Source organism: Dryobates pubescens, chromosome 1 (genome assembly GCF_014839835.1).
Source record: "Dryobates pubescens isolate bDryPub1 chromosome 1, bDryPub1.pri, whole genome shotgun sequence".
Classification (NCBI taxonomy): domain Eukaryota; kingdom Metazoa; phylum Chordata; class Aves; order Piciformes; family Picidae; genus Dryobates; species Dryobates pubescens.
In genome coordinates, this window is record NC_071612.1 from 11,871,413 (window position 1) to 11,891,099 (window position 19,687).

The 19,687-nt window shown below is 45.4% G+C and overlaps 1 protein-coding gene across 1 annotated transcript in view; it reads left to right on the top strand.

Annotated features, from left to right (window-relative positions):
- Nucleotides 1-19,687, top strand: part of GRIP2 (glutamate receptor interacting protein 2) — a 314,160-nt gene that overhangs the window by 234,005 nt on the left and 60,468 nt on the right. Inside the window, exons 2-3 of the mRNA XM_054161402.1 lie at nucleotides 15,027-15,107; nucleotides 19,329-19,464. Coding sequence (XP_054017377.1) covers nucleotides 15,027-15,107; nucleotides 19,329-19,464 — 217 coding nt within the window. The remainder of the gene's footprint in view (nucleotides 1-15,026; nucleotides 15,108-19,328; nucleotides 19,465-19,687) is intronic.

Consider the following 19,687-nt stretch of genomic DNA (forward strand, 5'->3'; position numbering starts at 1 on the left):
CCCGGTTAAATCATGCTGGTGTAGGAGTTGCTCCTGTCAAAGTGATGTTGCTTCTGGAGATCAGCAGGGAGGCAGGATGTAATTCACTGTAAGAAGAGGTTCCCCCTAACTCCTTCTCTAAGGAGTTATCTTTTCCAGAAGGTTTCTTTAGGATTGGCTTATCACTCCTGGTTGCTCCCCACATTGCATACTGTACATTTAGAACAGGTACTAAGATTTTCTGTATGCTCTTGGAAGCACCTAATTTACTTGTGTAACATGGGCTTTCCTGGAAGTGGTATAGGAGTAAAACAAACAAGGAAGGGTATTACAGCTGTAGTGAGTCCCTGTGCAAAAAGGATTACCAGGCTGAGCAGTGGCATGGTGTCTTGTTGCCACCTTGTCTTCCATCTCTGCTGAATCCAAAGGGTTTTTCTCTTCCCTGCCTGCTATTGTGTGGCTATTTCCACACTGAACTGGCAGAATTTACCCAGCTGTGTCAAGGCCCAGAGGGAAAAACTGTTGTCTCAGTGCACTAATTTATAAACTCAGGGATATCCAATGATAGTTTTTGTTACTCCCACTTTTATTTCAAAGCTTGTGCCCTGTCTTTTTGCTTCCCATCAGTGTATGTGTTGGACAGTGTGTATCCCTCTGTTTGAAGCTGAGCACCTTGCAACAGAAAAAGATAGCTCCAAGAACTTGGGCACTCATTGCTTTTTGGCTCTGCTACAGGAATATTGATGTACCCTCCTGCTTCATTCCAGGTGGGACCTCAAGCTTTGAGCTGGCCGGAATCACTGAAGAGGCTTCTTATGGACAAAAATGACCTTTTCACTGAGCTGTGATTTTATTTATTTATTATTTCCCCCCCAACCAGCTTCAGCCCAAATAGTTCCTTCACTTTTTGTTTGTTTGTTTGTTTAAAGCCTGGGTTGTTTTCAACCCAAAGGAGCCATTCAAAATCCAGTCTCACGTCCTGCATAATATGAGTCAAACTGCTTAGCCCAGTTGCTGTGAACCATGCTCTAAATCCCCTAAGGGGATGGTTTTTAGAAAGATGCCCATCCATTGTGCCAAGACACCCAAGACACAGTGTCTGGGAGGTTAGTTCCTCTCATTCCATGGAAAAAGTGGACATGTACACATTCCAACACGTAGGGTGAATCTCTGTGTCTTCCTTTCCCAAATCCTGGCACTCCACCTCTCCACTGAAGAGTTCTGTCCTCACCTGCCATGCTTGTGCACCAGGTCAGATTGCTTTCTTTCCTTGCCTTCAACACAGCACTGCCTTGTGCTTCTTATGCTCCTCCCTGGGAAAGTAAAAGCCTTTTGATGTGACAGTTCTCTTATTAGATCTTGGAGGAGGTGCCAGCTTTAAAGCAAAGATCATGGGGTCCAAAATGGAGTTTGTAAAAGGCAAAATACATCAAAGAATTTGCTAGCACTGCAGCAAACTGATCTTGGGAAGTTCTGAATTCCACCTGTTCTGCTGTCCCCAGGCTGTTGATTGTGCTGCATGTTCACAACCAGGTAGTGCACAAAGGTGCTCATTTGTTTGCATGGCCAGTGGCTCCTGAGTCCTGTCTCTCAATCTTCTCCTCCCAGGTCCTTCTGTGAGTCCAAAAAACAAAACAAAAAGGACAAAATATTTGGTAATATCCATCCCTGGGGATGTTCAAGAGGGGATTGGACGTGGCACTTGGTGCCATGGCTTAGTAGTCATGAGGTCTTGGGTGACAAGTTGGACTTGATAACCTTTGAGGTCTTTTCCAACCTTATTGATTCTATGATTCTATGACTCTTTTTTTGGTTTTCTTCTTGCTTCTCTCTACTGATAATTGCAAAACTAAAAGCTTTAGCCTGCCTGTGTGCACCTATTGACAAACCTTCCCAGCAGGGAGGCAGCTTAGTGGCAAACCCTGTGCAGTGAAAGCAGTCATAATGCTTTTTGCTAAAACTAAATGTGGTTTTGCTTTTTGAGTAACTCCAGTGCTTTTCAACAAGCAGGCAAGAGTGACTGCTAGGCTTAGGTGGCACCAGTGGAGAGTTAAGTCTAATAAAGTGACAAATGAATTTTATTTGATTGAAAGACCACAATAGAGCTGTCCTTTTATTATTGTTATTTGATTTCACTCCACAGTCACTTAGCTTGGTGCTGGAGCTTGAAAAAGAAGGAAAGTCTCCAGGGTTTAGAATCAGCAGGCTGTGTTTCTTATCCATCTTCATATACAAGAAAAAGTTTGGAAGCTTACATGGAGTTAATCAGGGGAATTGTATTCCCTTGCCAGCTAGGATTTACTGCTGCCTGCTGCATAAATTAATAAACCTAGTTATATCTAGAGATGCACTCTTCCTTAGGATTGTGTTGGACTTTTTGGGGGCATTTCTCATGGTATTGCAATTGCATGCTTGAATAACTTTCATGAAGGATCAGTTTGAAAATGTATCTTATTCCTCTTTAATTTTCACTCTTGAAAGGTAGTTTCTTTAGCTAACACAATCAGTATATTAACAATATTTCATCTTCCTAGCTTACTGTTGGACTTTGCCCCATACAGTCTAACTGCTTAATAAGAGAAATTGCCAGATTGACTGGAAAATGTAACTTTAATTACATCATTTCAGGCACTAGAACCATTGAGAAATAATAATCTAATTGAGTTGGTTTCTGCACTATTCCTGTCCTCCCTGCACAGAATTGCCACATATAATGGGGGTGTGTGACTGTGTGCAAATGTGACCTGAGAAGGGGGGTCAGGAGCTGCATCAGTTCCCCTGCCACTGGGTCATTCATAAATCCAAACTGATGAAGCTGCGCCAGGGGAGATTCAGGCTGGATGTTAGAAAAAAGTTCTATACAGAAAGAGTGATTGCACATTGGAATGGGCTGCCTGGGGAGGTGGTGGAGTCGCCATCCCTGGAGGTTTTTAGGAGAAGACTTGACGGGGTACTTGGTGCTGTGGGTTAGTTGCTTGGGCGGTGTTGGATTGGTTGATGGGTTGGACGCGATGATCTTGAAGGTCTCTTCCAACCTGGTTTATTCTATGTATTCTATGTATTCTATGTAAAGTGCCTGGGAGGGAGAGGGTCTGGAGGAAGGGAATCCTTTCTCTATTTTTTTTTTTTTCTTTAGAAATTCACATCTTGCTGTGAAATGCTTAAAAAATGCAAACTAGAGAGGGCAACAAAGCTGGTGCAGGGTTTGGAGCACAGCCCTGTGAGGAGAGGAAGAGGGAACTGGGGTTGCTTAGCCTGGAGAAGAGGAGACTCAGGGGAGACGTTACTGCTCTCAACAACTACCTGAAGGGAGGTTGTAGGCAGGCAGGGGCTGGTCACTTCTCCCAGGCAACCAGCACCAGAACAAGAGGACACAGTCTCAAGCTGTGCCAGGGGAGGTTTAGACTGGGTGTTAGGAAGAAGTTCTTCATAGAGAGAGTGATTGCCCATTGGAATGGGCTGCGGGGGGAGGTGGTGAAGTCGCCATCACTGGAGGTGTTTAGGAGGAGACTTGATAGGGTGCTTGGTGCCATGGTTTAGTTGATTAGATGGTGTTGGATGGTGGGTTGAACACGATGATCTCAAAAGTCCCTTCCAACCTGGTCTGGTCTATCCTATCCTATCCTATCCTATCCTATCCTATCCTATCCTATCCTATCCTATCCTATCCTATCCTATCCTATCCTATCCTATCTTATCCTATCCTATCCCATTCCATTCCATTGACCTATTTGGTAGGTACTTTTTTAGAGGATTCTTTGGAAGAAGTGGATAAAAATGAAGATGTTTGTATTTTGTTTGTGAAAAACTATCCATGCTAAAGACCCAGCCTATGCCTTCAAGAAGCTCTTAATAAGACCAACAATGCACAAAACATATCCTCACCAGAATGGGGAAAGAGTTCTTCTGGACATTTTTCAATTAAATAAAGAAAAGGTCACAGACTGCTTCAAAAGGACAACTTAAGCTCCTCTGTGAGCAAAAGAACACTTGCTTTCAATAGTTTTGCATCAAGTATCCCTTGTTCTCATCCCTGCCATGCAGAGGAAAATGAATGGTGAAGTTGGTCTAGAGTTGGTTTGCACGGTAACACTTTGCTGAGAGCAATGATTTGGGACTTTAATACTCAAAACACAATTTTAATGAAAGTTCCAGGACTATCATTCTCCTTCAGGCTGCTCTCTCTCTCTCTCTCTCTCCCCTGTGTTGATGGATATTGGCCATTGGGTTCCAGAGGTGTGAAAGGACAGGAGATGGATAGCTACACAGATCACATGTGAAGTTGATTTTCACAGAAAACCAAGCAAAAAGAGAATGATGCTGGGTTTAATAAAAAAATTATAGTAACTTTTCCAAGTATTTTTCTTCCATCTCTCAGTACAGCTTGAGTGGAAATTAAGAACTTCTTCCAGGTCATATATCACACACTGCCACAGAAGCACTGCTTCCAAAGCAATGGCAGGTGACAGACAATGCGTTGTAGCAGTGTGTGAAGACAACACCCATCTCTGGTGTGTAAACCCCATGACTTCAACGGCAGGTTCACTGCAGGTTGTTAAATACTGTCCTTTTTGTTTCTTCTCCCTTTATGCTTTTTTATGGAATGCTGTGTACTTAAAGAAAGCACAAGGAGTACCTGAGTTTGGCATTGCCAGCTGAGCCCAGCATTCATACTTATCAGATGGGACTTGGATCAGTCCTTGGGAGGTGTTTAATATCCTGTGATAGTTGATGTGAGTGAAATCTTTCCAAAGCTTGGCTTGTCTGCAGATCCAACTTAAATGAGCTTTGTGCACACACATAAAAGTATATCATCTACTTGTTTGCTAACTGCTGAAACTCTCCCCACTTCTCTATGAAAAGCAGGAGGTCTTTTTTCTCCATCAGTGTTACAGATCTGCTGAGGGTTTGCAGGGGGGAAGAAATATGCTCTGGTATCCCTTGGAAGCCAACCTGCTCGGTAACAGAGACGTATTCTGGCTCATGTCTTGGTCTCATAAAGGTTACTGCTATGCAAACAACTATCTACATAATTTCTGGCTGAAATTATGGTTGCTTGAAACATATTGTTCCTTTAAAAAGTAATTTTGTTTTCTTATTAAAAAGAAAAAAAGTAGAAGAACAAAGCATGGAGTTTTCTGCTGAACAATAGGCTATTTTATCTTTTATAGATCTGTTTCCTGTGAATAAAGCAGCAGGTGGTTATGAAATTATATATGCCTTAGAAGGGTTAGTAGATAAATGAATACAGGCTTTAAAGGAAAAGAAGGGGAGATGTGGAGGGTGTGGGGAGATGAATTTCATGCTGTGTGTTTCAGTGAGAGGAAATAAAGAAGTAGAACTTCCTTTTGGAATAGCCTTGACATTTGGACAGGTTCTTGATGGCTCCTGTGCCAGGACCTATGACTGCACAAATTGGTGGAGGAGATACCACACAACATCTGAGATCACAAGAAGCTGCAGCTGGTGGAACGTGTTCCCAGCCTGGGGAAGGGAGTGCAGCATCGTTGCAGTGGGCTGGCAGAGGTACTGGCAGCAGGTTGATAACGCTCTTGGGATGTTATTATCTCTTTTTTCCTCAGCAAAATAGCTGAGAAAATGGGAGAAAGTTCAGTTGTTGTCTTTAGGGCAAGGACTTTGTTCCAGCAAGCACAGTTATTGTGCAGCATGGCTGTCCTCTCTGGCTGTGCTCTCAGAAAACTTGTGTTAAGAGAAGCTGAAGAGAAAACATTTCCCCAATCCCTCAACTGTAACTCATGAATATGTGCTGTGAGGGGGAGGGCTGCTGCCTGTAAAGTGAAAACTGTGAGGCTCTTCTTTGCAGCAAGTATTTGTACCACGAATTTGTTGGTATCTGAATGCATGAGATTAGGGAGGGGCTTGGGCAATTCCAGTCTGAGTTTACTGGTAAGGAGAAGTTATCGTCTAAAAATCTTCAGGGTGCAAAAGAGAAGAGAAGCATTTCAAAGCCTGCCTGTGTCTGAGTGGCTCCATCTTCTTGAGGGTGCCCTGTGCTGACAGAGGAGATAATGAGATCTGTGATGGCCTCTTGGTTTTTCACCCACATGCTTGCAAATCTCCCCCCTCATCACCTGGAGGATAGGACAGAAAACACTGTGCCTTCTAAAGGTTTTCTTTTAGTTTTATTTTTCATTTGCCTTGGTTTTTTGGGGTTTGTGTTTTTTGATGCAGTAAGCAAAGCAGTTGGTGTCATGACAATGAAATTGTGCTGCAGAATCCCATAGCAAAAGTAACATTTTTCTTCCTGTTTTTAAGCCCTTCACAGGAGCATGGGCTGCCTTGCCTAAGGATTTAGTGTATTTGTTGCTGTGTGCTTGGGCCAGTTTTATGCAAGGCAGGATCATGAACTCTCTAGCTTAACTTTTTTGCGGTGTTCTGTAAAAAACAGCCTGGAGATTATAAGCACATGCTTTCCATCTGTTTGTTTGGGCTCTGTTTATTTATTTTCTTTCACTGTTTTGATGGAGAGATGGAGCAATGCATTTCTGGAGATGGGAAAAGAACCGAGCAGCTGTATTTGGCTTAATAAACCCACGTACAAATTTTCCAAGGGCCTAAGGAGCTCTGGATTTAGTTGAGTAGAATAAAATTCAAGTATCCTGCTGATGAAGGCTTGAGGAAGGTGGGATCATTCATGAAAACAGTTTCTTGCCTGAAGTGGTGGTGTGGGAGGAGCTCTTGAGCCATGGTGGGCTCTGTAATTAAGTAGCTCCAGGAAATCATGCAATCTGTTTGTAACAGTATTCAGAATGGGCTGTCCTAGCCTATCTAAATCTTCTTGTCTTTTGTGTTGAAGGCTAAGTGCTTTGAAGGTGGGAGACCACAACTGTGCTGCTCTCATATTGAGCTGACCTCATCTCTGACCTGCTGCAGAGATGCTAAAATAACCCACACTGCCCTTTGGGGGATGTCCCGGGGGTTTCGTTGTGTACGGCCTCACAATTAAACCCATACCTGTTACTGGTGCATAAAATGCCACAGGGTGTGATGCTGTGAGCAGTGCCAGCCTGAGCAGAGGGGAGAAGGATTGTGTTCCTTTCCTCTAGCAATGTTACAGCCCCTGGCCAGGCTCTAGTGGAGGCTATGTAATTTGTGAGCTAAATAACAATGTGAAATTCAGAATGGGTATGTGTGGATATATCTTTTTTCTCTCCCTTCCTTCTAGCAATATGACAACTTTTTTTAAGGTGATGAGATACTTCCAGATACAGATAGATGACTACAGTCAGTTTTTTAACTACATGTCTGAATCTTCAGGCACTCAGATATCCTGGGCCTTGAAGACTAGCTCCCAGGCAGCTGCAGCTGGGATCATCACTAGCTGCGTGACCCGTTCAGGTACCCCTGACTGCTCTTTACCTGACTGCACATAAATGACTCCCTTGACTTCCAGAAATAATTCTCCTCAAAATGGACCAAATCACACTTAAGTTTTAGTCATTTGGGTTCCTGCTTCCAACCTTGTGCTTTTATTCCAGCAAAACATGCTGGCTTGTGTTACCACGAACAGCTTTTGGTTCTTAACGCTGTTTCCAGCCTTCATTTCTCTAAACAAGGAGTGCAATTACCCTGTGGCAAAGTAACTGTCTCCAACTGTCTTTTTTCCATTAAACAAATGGGAGGTTTTACCTCTTGGTCTTCCCACAAGATTAATGCACTTTCTCTGCGGGAACTGTCTTAAAGCAATCCAGGAATCTGAACAACTTGCAGACTGCAAGCCTAATTGTCACAGAATGTTATTTAGCCAATGATGATTTTCATTAAGAGGTGATCTCTGTTAATAACATAGACTAATAACTCTTCTAAATGTAGAAAACCTTCCCCTTCCCCCCTGCAGGCAGGATAATGAACTCCTAAATCAGTGCTCTTCCTGAGAAAGCTTATTTCCCCTTCCCCCGTTTTAAGAGAGGTTGGTTTGAGAACTAACTGTTGTCAGGAATCCTGTTCTCACATCACATTAGGAATGTTAGCTGTGCAAAGCTGTGGTGTTATTGGTTTTGTGGCTGGCTGCTACAGAGATAGGATTTGGCCCAGGATATCTCCACTTGCTTTGTGAAAGTGTGGGGCTGATGGGGTTATGTCAGAAAGACAGCAAGTCAGCCTTGATGAGGGGTCACTGACTCAGCTGACAAATAGGTCTAACTATTCTGGATGCCCAGAGGTCCCTGTCTTAGAGAATCTGTGGCTGTCCTAGGAGTTAGGGCTGATTTATGCTGACCTCTGAAAATCAGCCATCTGGCTGCTAGATGGTTAATGGGCAAGCAAGCATCTTGGTTAGAGGAGAGACTCCTGTTTGTACCCTCAATCAGAAAGCAAAAGTGAGGAGGCAAATTCAACCTTACTATTAGATGTCAGAGAATCCACGTCAGATACAGACATGGAAAACTGGGGAATCAAGTTCTACTGCTCATGGAGCAATCTGTGTTTTCCATCAGTGCCCAAAACCCCAACACAACTCAGTGCAAAAATGCAAATTGAGTTGGTGGCTGTTAGGGCAGCCCCTAGGGCCAGGTAGGCAGGGAGGCCATTGCACAGATCCATTTCTCTCCATGCTCCTAGTTAATTTGGTTAATTCCTTTTCTGTTTATTCCCCTCTCCTTACTTGTCTTCCCTAAAGCAGCAGGTAGAAATAGATAATCCCCTGAACACTGTGGTGAAGAAGCCAGGAGAAGTGGTGGTGCTGGTGTCAGAGCAGGTGACAGGATGTTTTCATGTCCCTGTGGCCAGTGCTGGAGCTGAGGTGCCAAATGGGATAAGTGAAGCAAGCAGCAGAGCTCCAGCTGTACAGTCCCATGCTGATTAATCACCAAGAGACTCATCTCTGGGCAGCTCTTCCTCTGCCTGCTGGTGCCGGCACCCCTCCAGTACCTCTCAGTTATGATCTGGGGAGGAAGGAGAGAATGGCTGCACCTTGCATCTGGGGAGCCTTGCTTTCCCTGGTGATGCATTCAGTGAACGCTGCTGGAAAACACCACATTTTGCTGTCCTCTTACCCCATCTCATCCTCCTTGGGAAAACCACTTTCCATGCTGCCTGTTTGGGAGATGGTGCCTCTAGTGGGAATCTTTAGTTCCTGGACTGTCGTGCCTGGAAACATGGATGCTATGGCACAATCTCAAACAGGGACAGCATAAAACATTGCAATGCACTGGGTGGAGGTGACACATTGTGCTAGAGTTACCAAAGTGCCCTTGTCTGTGGGCCCTGCTGAGAGCTGCCATTAACAATCAGTCAGCAAGGTGGAATACAGGAGTTTGCCCTGACCTTCCCTTCTTCCTGCTCCTGGTAATTTATCTAAAGAAAGGAGATCTTTTCCCTGCTCCTTCATATGTCCAGTTTGGTTTTGAGGGAATGAGATGGGATTGTCTTCTCTGTTGTCACTGCATGAGATGTGTACTACTGTAAAACACTGTTGCTGCAGAGACGGAGGCCTCAGTGGGTAGGGAGATGGAGCTCTTCTCCCCTTAAGTGTTAGTAAAACATTGAAGTAGCAAAAACTTACAGAACTTTTCTACAGCCAGAGGTTCCCATGGGCTTAATATATGGGAAGTTTTGTGCTCTTGGTTTTATTGAGGGTCCTGTGTACTTAGTGAGATTTGCTGAAAGATCTAGTCCCAGCATTCACCCCACTGCTTGAAAGTCACCAATTACACAGTTATTTTCTTTTGAGCCTGTTGGTGCCAGAGAAAAACCTTCAAAAACGCCCCTCTAAAGGCTTCAACAACTCATTGCTTGGAAAAAAATTATATAGAAATAATAAAAAAAGTACTTTTCCTAATTTTAGGGAGGAGAGAAAGATTCATAAATTTTCAGTGCTTGGGCCAACTGAGCAATCAGGCTCGCCTCTGAATCCGTGCTGTGCTAGGCAGGGGAAGTGACTAAGAGCACAAAGACAAGGAATAGAATAGAATAGACCAGGTTGGAAGAGACCTTCGAGATCATCACGTCCAACCTATTACCCAACCCACCTAATCAACTAAAACATGGCACCAAGCACCCTGTCAAGTCTCCTCCTAAACACCTCCATTGATGGTGACTCCACCACCTCCCCCTGCAGCCCATTCCAATGGGCAATCACTCTCTCTGTGTAGAATTTCTTCCTAACCTAGACCCTAAACCTCCCCTGGTGCAGCTTGAGACTGTGTCCTCTTGTTCTGGTGCTGGTTGCCTGGGAGAAGAGACCAACCTCTGCCTGTCTACAACCTCCCTTAAGGTAGTTGTAAAGAGCAATAAGGTTTCCCCTGAGCCTCCTCTTCTCCAGGCTAAGCAGCCCCAGCTCCCTCAGTCTCTCCTCATAGGGCTTGTGTTCCAAGCCCCTCACCAACTTTGTTGCCCTTCTCTGGACATGTTCCAGCAAGTCAACATCCTTCCTAAACTGAGTGGCCCCGAACTGGACAGAGCAACCAAAAAAACCCCCAAACCCAACAACCCACAAAGTCCCTGCATGTCCCCGGCCCCCCTCTCCTCTCCCCCCCAATAAGAAAACAGCTCAGAAAAAGTGACTCCATTAATAGCAGCTTGAGTGGCAGAGCTGGGAATGGGCTGCAAATGAACAAAGAGCGGCGCGGCAGGGATGCTAATGCAAGCAAATGCCAATTCACACTTCGGCGGGCGGCAGCTTCCTTTCCTCTTCAAACACTTTAGCCAGATAATGAGCAAAAAAAACCCAAACTTTTTTTATTATTATTTGCATAATCAAGCGGGTTTGGAAAGGAGCAGCAATAGAGGAAGGGGAGCGGCGACGCTAATTACTTGCTGGCTGATAAGGCTGTGGTTGGAGCAGCGTGAAGCCGTGCGCGGGGCCGGGGAGGGGGGTGGTGGTCATGGCTAATTGCCGGCAGCGGCTGGAGCTTGGGTCGTTGCTCTTGGACCCTTGGCTGGTGGTGGAAGCTGTTGTTAATGCATGGGCGACCTGGTTGCTTTCTGAAATGGAAGCCAAGGCACTTTTGCAACAGCTGTTGAGTCAGGGAGGGTAACTGCTAGCAGATTGGGGTTTCATATCTGTAATGATTGGGGTTGCGGTGGGGAAATGAAGCACAGAAGGGTGCTGGGGGCTGTTTGGTCCAGGGCAGCGTGTTTATATGAAGCAGATGGTTGACTGCTTCACTTTGCCAGCAGATTATGGAGTTGGCTTCAAGCCATCTTGTGTGGTTTCCCAGGAATGCAGGGATCCTGTCTGCAGCAGAATGTTGCTGCCTTGAGCACGTTACCTGGGATCAGAGCTGGTGGTAAACTTCACGTGGAAGGCAGAGGCATGCTGGGGTGGTCCTCACTATCTGCAGTGTCCAGTGTGACTGAAAGCACATTGATGCTCCAATGCCATTGAGAGAGGCTCTAGCCCTGCATGCCTTTGTCTGGCTTCCTTCCAGTACTGAAAATGCAATCTTAGTATATACTGAGTATCCCACGCTGCTGTTTTGGGGTTCCCTTTCCAACATGTTGCTGCATTTGAGAAAGAAATAAAGGGAAGTTGTGGCTGCTGGGGCAGGGGGTAGATGGATCGGCACCGTCTTGCTGCTCCTCTGGGAAACACCACCTTGATTTATACTCCCAAACCATCCATGGAGTGACAGGATATTAGGAAAAGGCTGTTGGAGAGAGAAATTAAGACAAACATGGCCAACAGTGGCAGAGATTGAAAGCTCTGAGTCTTTATCACTATCCAGCAGCTACTGAAGGAAAGATGGCATGGGGCATTCCTGCTTTGACTTTATTTTTTTGAATTGGATGCTGGTGCTAAACTGTCCCAAGTAAATTAAGCTTTTTTTTTTCACCCCTGGAGTCATTAAGCCCAGATTAACTTTGGCTGTGGCCTCTCCATCACCCAAAGAACTATTGCTGTTAAAAATGCAAATTTAATTTTCAAGTCTTCTCCTCTTAGAGATGATGCCAGGCTGTGCCAGCACCTATCTGAACTCAGTGGCTTGTCTTGGTGCTTGTTATAGTTCTCTAGCCAAGTGCTACTCCTTTCATGGCCAGTATTAGAATCATAGTGTCAACAAGGTTGGAAAAGACCTCAAAGATCATCAAATCTAACCTGCCACCCAAGACCTCATGACTACTAAACCATGGCACCAAGTGCCACATCCAATCTCCTCTTGAACACCTCCAGGGACGGTGACTCCACCACCTCCCTGGGCAGCCCATTCCAATGGCAAATTGCTCTTTCTGTGAAGAGCTGTCTCCTCACCTCCAGCCTAAACCTCCCCTGGCACAGCTTGAGACTGTGTCCTCTTGTTCTGGTGCTGGTTGCCTGGGAGAAGAGACCAACCCCTTCCTGGCTACAACCTTCTTTCAGGTAGTTGTAGAGAGCCTTCTCTTCTCCTGGCTTCTCTTCTCCAGACTAAACAATCCCAGCTCCTTCAGCCGGGATTTGAGTAGTGTTGCAAGATCTCTACGGTCAGGGCAGTGCTGTTTTATTCTGTTTGTCCTTTCCTTAATTTTTGAAAGCCAGAATTTCATTCCTTTGCTTCACAAATGCTTGGGTATCAAGGTTCAGTGTGTTTTGATAGCAATGGCTTTGGATAGCTTGGTATCATAGTAGTATCATAGTATCAGTCAGGGTTGGAAGGGACTACAAGGATCATCTAGTTCCAACCCCGCTGCCATGGGCAGGGACACCTCACACTCAATCAGGCTGGCCAGAGCCTCATCCAGCCTGGTCTTAAACACCTCCAGGGATGAGGCCTCAACCACCTCCCTGGACAACCCATTCCGGGGCTTCACCACTCTCATGGTGAAGAACTTCCTCCTCACATCCAGCTTGAATCTCCCCACCTCCAGCTTCATTCCATTCCCCCTAGTCCTATCACTACCTGAGATATTGAGAAGTCCCTCCCCAGCCTTCTTGTAGCCCCCTTCAGATACTGGAAAGCCACAATTAGGTCCCCTTGGAGTCTTCTCTTCTCCAGACTGAGCAGCCCCAACTCATTCAGTCTGTCCTCATAGGAGAGGTGCTTGGTGTTGGTCTACAGCCAAGTACTGGTTCTTGCTTCATTAGAAATCTTTGGTTTAGTGGTGATAGAAAAGTATTCAAAATGACACAGGAGAAGAGTCCAGGATCTGGATAGGTACACTGGCCCTCTATGAGATGCAAAGCTAAATGCTGTTTATTTTTCAGCTGAAACTTCTTGTGTTTGAAAGCACAGATTTGAGTCAGCCAAAACTTTTCACGGAGTCTTGTCAGCGTGTGAAGCTTCTTCAGCTGGGTAACAAGAATTAAAACTGCATTATTTTACTTGATTTTTTTTTTCTTTTTCAGAAATGACTTTAGGCAGAGACTTATTTCATTTTGCTTTTTAGGAAATGCTCAAGTCTTTGAACAAAATCCCCCTCCCAGTTGTTATGTTTACCTGATGTGATTCAATTCACACCATTGCTTTTCTCTTTCATGGGGAAACTGGGCCACCAGCAAACTGAACACTGGCCTGCATTAGGAATAGTGTGGCCAGCAGGAGCAGGGAGGTCATTGTGCCCCTGTACTCTGCATTGGTTAGGCCACACCTTGAGTACTGTGTCCAGTTCTGGGCCTCTCAGTTTAAGAAGGACATCGAGACACTTGAACGTGTCCAGAGAAGGGCAACAAGGCTGGGGAGAGGCTTTGAGCACAAGCCCTATGAGGAGAGGCTGAGGGAGCTGGGATTGGTTAGCCTGGAGAAGAGGAGGCTCAGGGGTGACCTCATTGCCCTCTACAATTACCTGAAAGGTGGTTGTAGCCAGGAAGGGGTTGGTCTCTTCTCCCAGGCAACCAGCACCAGAACAAGAGGACACAGTCTCAAGCTGTGCCAGGGGAGGTTTAGGCTGGAGGTGAGGAGACAGCTCTTCACAGAAAGAGCAATTTGCCATTGGAATGGGCTGCCCAGGGAGGTGGTGGAGTCACCGTCCCTGGAGGTGTTCAAGAGGAGATTGGATGTGGCACTTGGTGCCATGGTCTAGTCGTGAGGTCTGTGGTGACAGGTTGGACTCGATGAGCCTCGACGTATCTTCCAGCCTTGGCGATACTGTGATACTGTGATATCTCTGGGTACAAAGCACTGTCTGGAGTGGGGCTGAACAAAAGTTGTATGCAGTGAATGTAACTTAATTAGAAGTTACTTTAGGGCTGCAGACAGGAATGAATGGATAAGGTTTTCAGTAACCCATACTTATAATTCATCTACAACTTCTAAACCTTTCCAGCTATTGAAAAATTGGGAAGAGTGATCCAGGAACAGGGTTGCTGTGAATGGGATTTATTTGCTACTGTGTGGTTACTGGAAATTATTTATTGGGGAAAAGTGCCAGATTTTTAGGAAATGCCATAAAAGTAGACAGCTCAGATGGATGGCAATGAAATCTGCAGAAGCATGCTCCCTTCTCTGCAGAAAGCCTCTGTGCCATACATAGGGAGCTCCCAAGATATTTAAATACCTGAAATTCAAATTCCAACCGACGCAGGATGGTGCACTTACAGTGCATAACACTATTTCTTTCCTCTGCCTTTTCTTTTTTTACAATCACTTAAGAGAAGGTGCTCTCTGTGTAGTACAGAGGCTGAAACAGCAGTGGAAAAATGTGTCTTGGAAATAATGGGATCTATAAGAATAGGCAATTTCATTCAAGTACAGTGATTTAGTACCCTGTTAGTGTCCTGATGTATAACTCCATTTCCGAAGACTGTAAGTTTCTTCACGAGCTTAATGACAGACTTAAGGCTTGTGAGACTAATGCCACAGCTTCCTCTGTCCTCAGCTGTTCCACATAATTACAGGAGTAAGGGAATTTTGTTCTCTTCAAGCGGATTAACTGCAAGAGGAATAAATCAGATAATGCCATTGCCTTCTTGCTTCTTTTCCTCCCTCTCTGAAAAGCAAGACAGCCCACATTGCTGTGGGCAAAGCCAGGGCTGGCTTCTTTCTTGCCTACAGTTGGTGATACAGATGTGAGCCCAATTCCAGCGTCACCAGGACAAACTTTTTCAGCGTTCTAGTTCTGTTGTTTGTTGCTTTCAGTACTAATTTCAGCTTCTGTGTTTGGTCTGCTCACAGATGATGGCCCTTACTCGAAGGGGAGCAAGGACTCCAGTGGGATGGACTCAGCCCTGGTCTCCAGGAGGCAAAGCATCCCAGGTAAAGGAAGAGGTCAGCTCCTGCTCCAAAACATTGGGGCATTCATTACAGTTTACCTGGCTACCCTTAAAATCAATAACCACCCCACACCCCCCTGCAAAAGAAACCTCCCAAACCAAACCCAAACAAACAAAAAAACCCACTACAACAGTTTTGGTGCATCTACCAACAAGGCTTTTGCTGGAGGACAGAAATGGATGGTAGTATCACAGAATCAACCAGATTGGAAAAGACCTCAGAGATCATCAAGTCCAACCTATTACCTAATACCTAGCACCTCCTGACAACTAAACCATGCCTCCAAATACCACATTCAATCTTTTTTTTTAACACCTCCAGGGGTGGTGACTCCACCACCTCCCTGAGCAGCACATTCCAATGGCAAATTGCTCTTTCTGTGAAGAGCTGTCTCCTCACCTCCAGCCTAAACCTCCCCTGGTGCAGCCTGAGACTGTGTCCTCTTGTTCTGGTGCTGGTTATCTGGGAGAAGAGACCAATCCTTTCATCCTTAGCCTCAAATTCTATGGCATCTATACAGGGCCACCCCTCCTCCTCTTCTCCCTTGCCTGTCTTGCCTAAAGACCTTATAACCATCCAGTGCAGTGCTCCAGTCATGTGAATCATCTTACCATGTTTCTGTAATAGCAACTCATAGTTTTTCTGGTGTACCAAGGCTTCTAGTTCCTCTTGTTTGTTACCCATACTGTGTGCATTGGTGCACATGCACTTCAGCTGGGCTGCTTATTTCACCACTGACTCTAGTTTACCTCCTTCTGTCTGCTCTCTGGAGAGACTGGTTCCATTATCTACCCCCTTCAAACCTAGTTTAAAGCCCTCTCAACGAGCCATGCCAACTCTCATGCCAGAGTCTTTTTGTCTTTTCTAGATAGATTCAGCCCATCTAGGTCCAGCAGGTCAGGTGCAGTGAAGATTGCCCCTTGATCAAAGAACCCAAAATTCCACTGCTGACACCAGCCCTTGAGCCATTTGTTGATAGCATGGGTTCTCCTGTTCCTTTCAGTATACACCCCTGCCACTGAGGGAACTGAGCAGAAAACCACTTGTGCTCCTGCCCTGTCAGTCAATTGACTGAGAGCCTTGAATTCCTTTTTGATTGCCCTGGTGCCCTTCTTTTCAAGTTCATCACTGCCAGCTTGGATTACCAGCAATGGGTAATGGTCAGAGGGCTGGATTAGCTTCAGTAGTAACTGGACTCAGTCAATGGCATGTTACTGGCCCAGTGACAGTCTGGCACGGAGGTGATGGTGGTGGTGGTTACAGGAAACTAAGAAAGGACTGGTTCCTGTACTGGTCTGGCACCTGCCAAGCAGAAAACAGCATCAAAGGAGAGAGGGAAGAAGCACTGACACATCTGAGCTCACCAGGCTGGAAGGAAGACTGGCAGTGTCTGGCAAGCTTCTTATTTCCCACATGTGACTAAGTTTGTTTAGCTATTTAGTCAGTCACAGCAGACTTTTGCATAAGATAAATCTTCCTGTGCAGAAACACCTCCAGGGGTTGAGGAAGGGTTGGAGAAATAGTAATACATTTGCCTCTGTTGGTGCAGGGCTTTGTCTGCCAGTGGCATGCCAACAAATTTGGATGGGCTGCTCTGGACAAATCATCTTCCTAATGAAGCCTGGGCTTGATTTTGACTTGTGACTGTTGCTGACCCAGTTGCAGGTTTGTTTTAGTGTAATGTAGGGGATGGGGAGGAAATGGGACCCTCTTGCTATTGCTTCCTTATTCACTGATTTTTCCAGGGAATATTCTGCATCCTCTGGGGATTCTGCAACACATTGTCTCTGTTCTGCAGCCCTGATGGAGAGAGGCTGGCTCACCAGAGCACATACATCCGACAACCCCAACTCAAGACATCTCCGTGGGGAGGGCAGAATTCATGTGGGCTCTTTGTGCCCTGGGATGCTTTGAGCAGCAAAATCTAAGCATAGATGCAAACAGAAGAAATCTAAGTCTACTCTCACATGACACTTGAAGACTATGTCCTGAAAGATCAGATCCTGCTTAATCAGCTCACTTTTACATCCACTTGTGTTTGTGATAGTGCCAGTGGATTTATAGAGACATTGCTCAAAATCCCTTATTGCTTACCATGATAGATTGATCTTGGGGACTTTGTTTTCCCATTTTTGGAGCAGTGGTTTCTCCTTGAACCCATAACAATGGGTAATTGCACTCTGGGAGTTCTCATTTGAAGCACTTACCAAGGATCAAAATTAAACCCATTGAAGAGCTCCCCTTGTGACACCATCTGTGTTGATCAGTCCTGTCTGTAGTTGAGAGGAACTCTGCAGGATGGTGCCTGATGCTGTTCTTTCTAGCATGGGTGGGGAGCCCCTACAAAGTCTCTGGCAGCCCTTTGGATCTAGAGTTGGTGAGCTGAAAACTAAGTTACTGCAGTCAGCAAGGGATCAAAACTGAGTTTAAAGAGCAGAAGCATTATGGGCCTGACGTCTTAGAACGAGCTGCCAGTGCCATGCTAAGTGGGTGCCCAACAGTGCCTAAATGCCTTCCAGACTGGTGCTAGATTACAAAGAGGTTCCCCACTTGTCTTAATCAGGCACACAGATTGCTCTTGGAAGTACTTTACAAAACAGGTAGCATGGCAGGACTCAGTGAGGTGCAATTTCTGGTGTCATCATGGCGTTACACAAAGAGCAAAGTGCAGGTGATGAGGCACCACAGTGCCAAATGTCATCATATTTTCTCCCAGTGAAGGAGGATGGAGCAGGAAGCTCTGTACCAGCATTGATCTTGTGTGTCAATATATTATTTAAGACACCCTGTCTTGCTCTGGACCTCATCATGTGTAAGAGGTTTCAAATGTTCCCTCTCCCAGTGGAGCATCTTGTTTAAGCCTGGTGGGGTTTGCTGTGCAAACAGACTCCTGAGACATTTGTGGTGTGGGCTTTAGTCAATGCCCATTACCACCCTCTCCTGCACTACCCCAGAGAGAGGTACTCTGTGTGAGGAAGGCTGCTTTTCCTTCTGTAAAATTGTGGGATAATTTGGCACACATGTGGAGATGGATGGATCATATTGTAGACAAATTCTGCCATAAGCTTCTAAAAGGAGGCTCTGGCAACACATGAAAATTGTCTGATTTGCCCCAGGGCTAATCCTCCTTTGAGCAAAGAGGGTGAGTGCTGTCACATGGAGTGATGTGGAGCTGCCTTTTGGGAAGTCCATAGGGCTCTTGGTCTTTCCCTGGGCTGTTGATGGCTCTCCAGCTAACTTACTCCCCTCTTCCATGCCAAATACAGAGTTGGAAGAGTTTAGGGACCTTGTTTTTGTTAGACCCAGATGTGAGCTCTAATGGGATCAAAACTGGCACATAAGCTCAGGCATAGGGGCTGGACAAGAGTGTTGCCCTTGTAAGATGTACCTGGCCTACAGCAAACTGATACAACAGTATTGGTGTGGGGTATGCACCTTTTAAACCTGGCTCTGCCATACATATTATGGCTGACAGTACCTGTGGAACCAGTTATGATGTAAAAATTACTTTCTTCTTCAGTTCCAGCTGTAGATGAGGTGGGTAATATGGAGGAAGTTTGACCTGGACCAGGTGCAAATGGGTGGGGTAACTGCTGTGAATGAATGAACACCGTTCCCCTCCCCACTTCCCATACTGATGGAAGGATCCCACCCTCTCCATATAATGTTCTTCATGTCCAAACTGTATTTATGTCTTGTGGTATTTTTTTAGTCACAATATTTTAAAAGCCACCCTGTTCTGTCCATCCAGGCAGCTACTGCAGGTACACAGCATCCTCTTACCTGATAACTGTGACTGACTTGCAGCCCTTCTAACACTCTTCCTGCTCCATATCAAACATAATACCTGAGGTAGTGTCCCTAGACCATTGCCTGGATCTCATCATCCTGGTTTTTTGAGTCCTTCTATTGCTTCCAGCTTCAGCACATTGAAACACAGTTTTTGTCCTCCCACAAGCCCTCACTTCTCTGCCTTGTCCTGCTTGGTCTTGCCTGAAAGACCTGCATGCAAACACTTCCTTTCCATGGCTGTGGATCCACCAGGACGCACTTCTGTTTCACAATTTCATTTTAAATAAACAGAAGCTAATTATATAAATCATTCCAGATGTGCTCTCCCACCACTGTAGGAAAAGGATGTACTTAGAATTGTGAGGAATGTGCCTTCTGATGAGATGTTTGTCTTTATTCCTGATCTTTCAGAGGAGTTCAGAGGGGTCACCATTGTGGAGCTGATTAAAAAGGAAGGAAGCACCCTTGGGTTAACCATTTCAGGTGGCACAGACAAAGATGGAAAGCCAAGAGTCTCCAATCTGAGGCCAGGAGGACTAGCTGCAAGGTGAGAAAATGAAATAGGATGCAGAGAGCACAGTGAAACTGGAGGTAAATAGCTGCATGTTCTAGCTACTGAGTGAATGTGGTTGTAATTAAAACAGCTGGCACCCAGCTCCCTTATTTCAAGTGCCCCAGAATGTAAAGTTGTTGCTTCAGTAAGTAGAATGTCTTCTATTTTGAGTTATTTCCCATGCTTTCTGCAATTATGCTCTGTGTAGGAATATTTG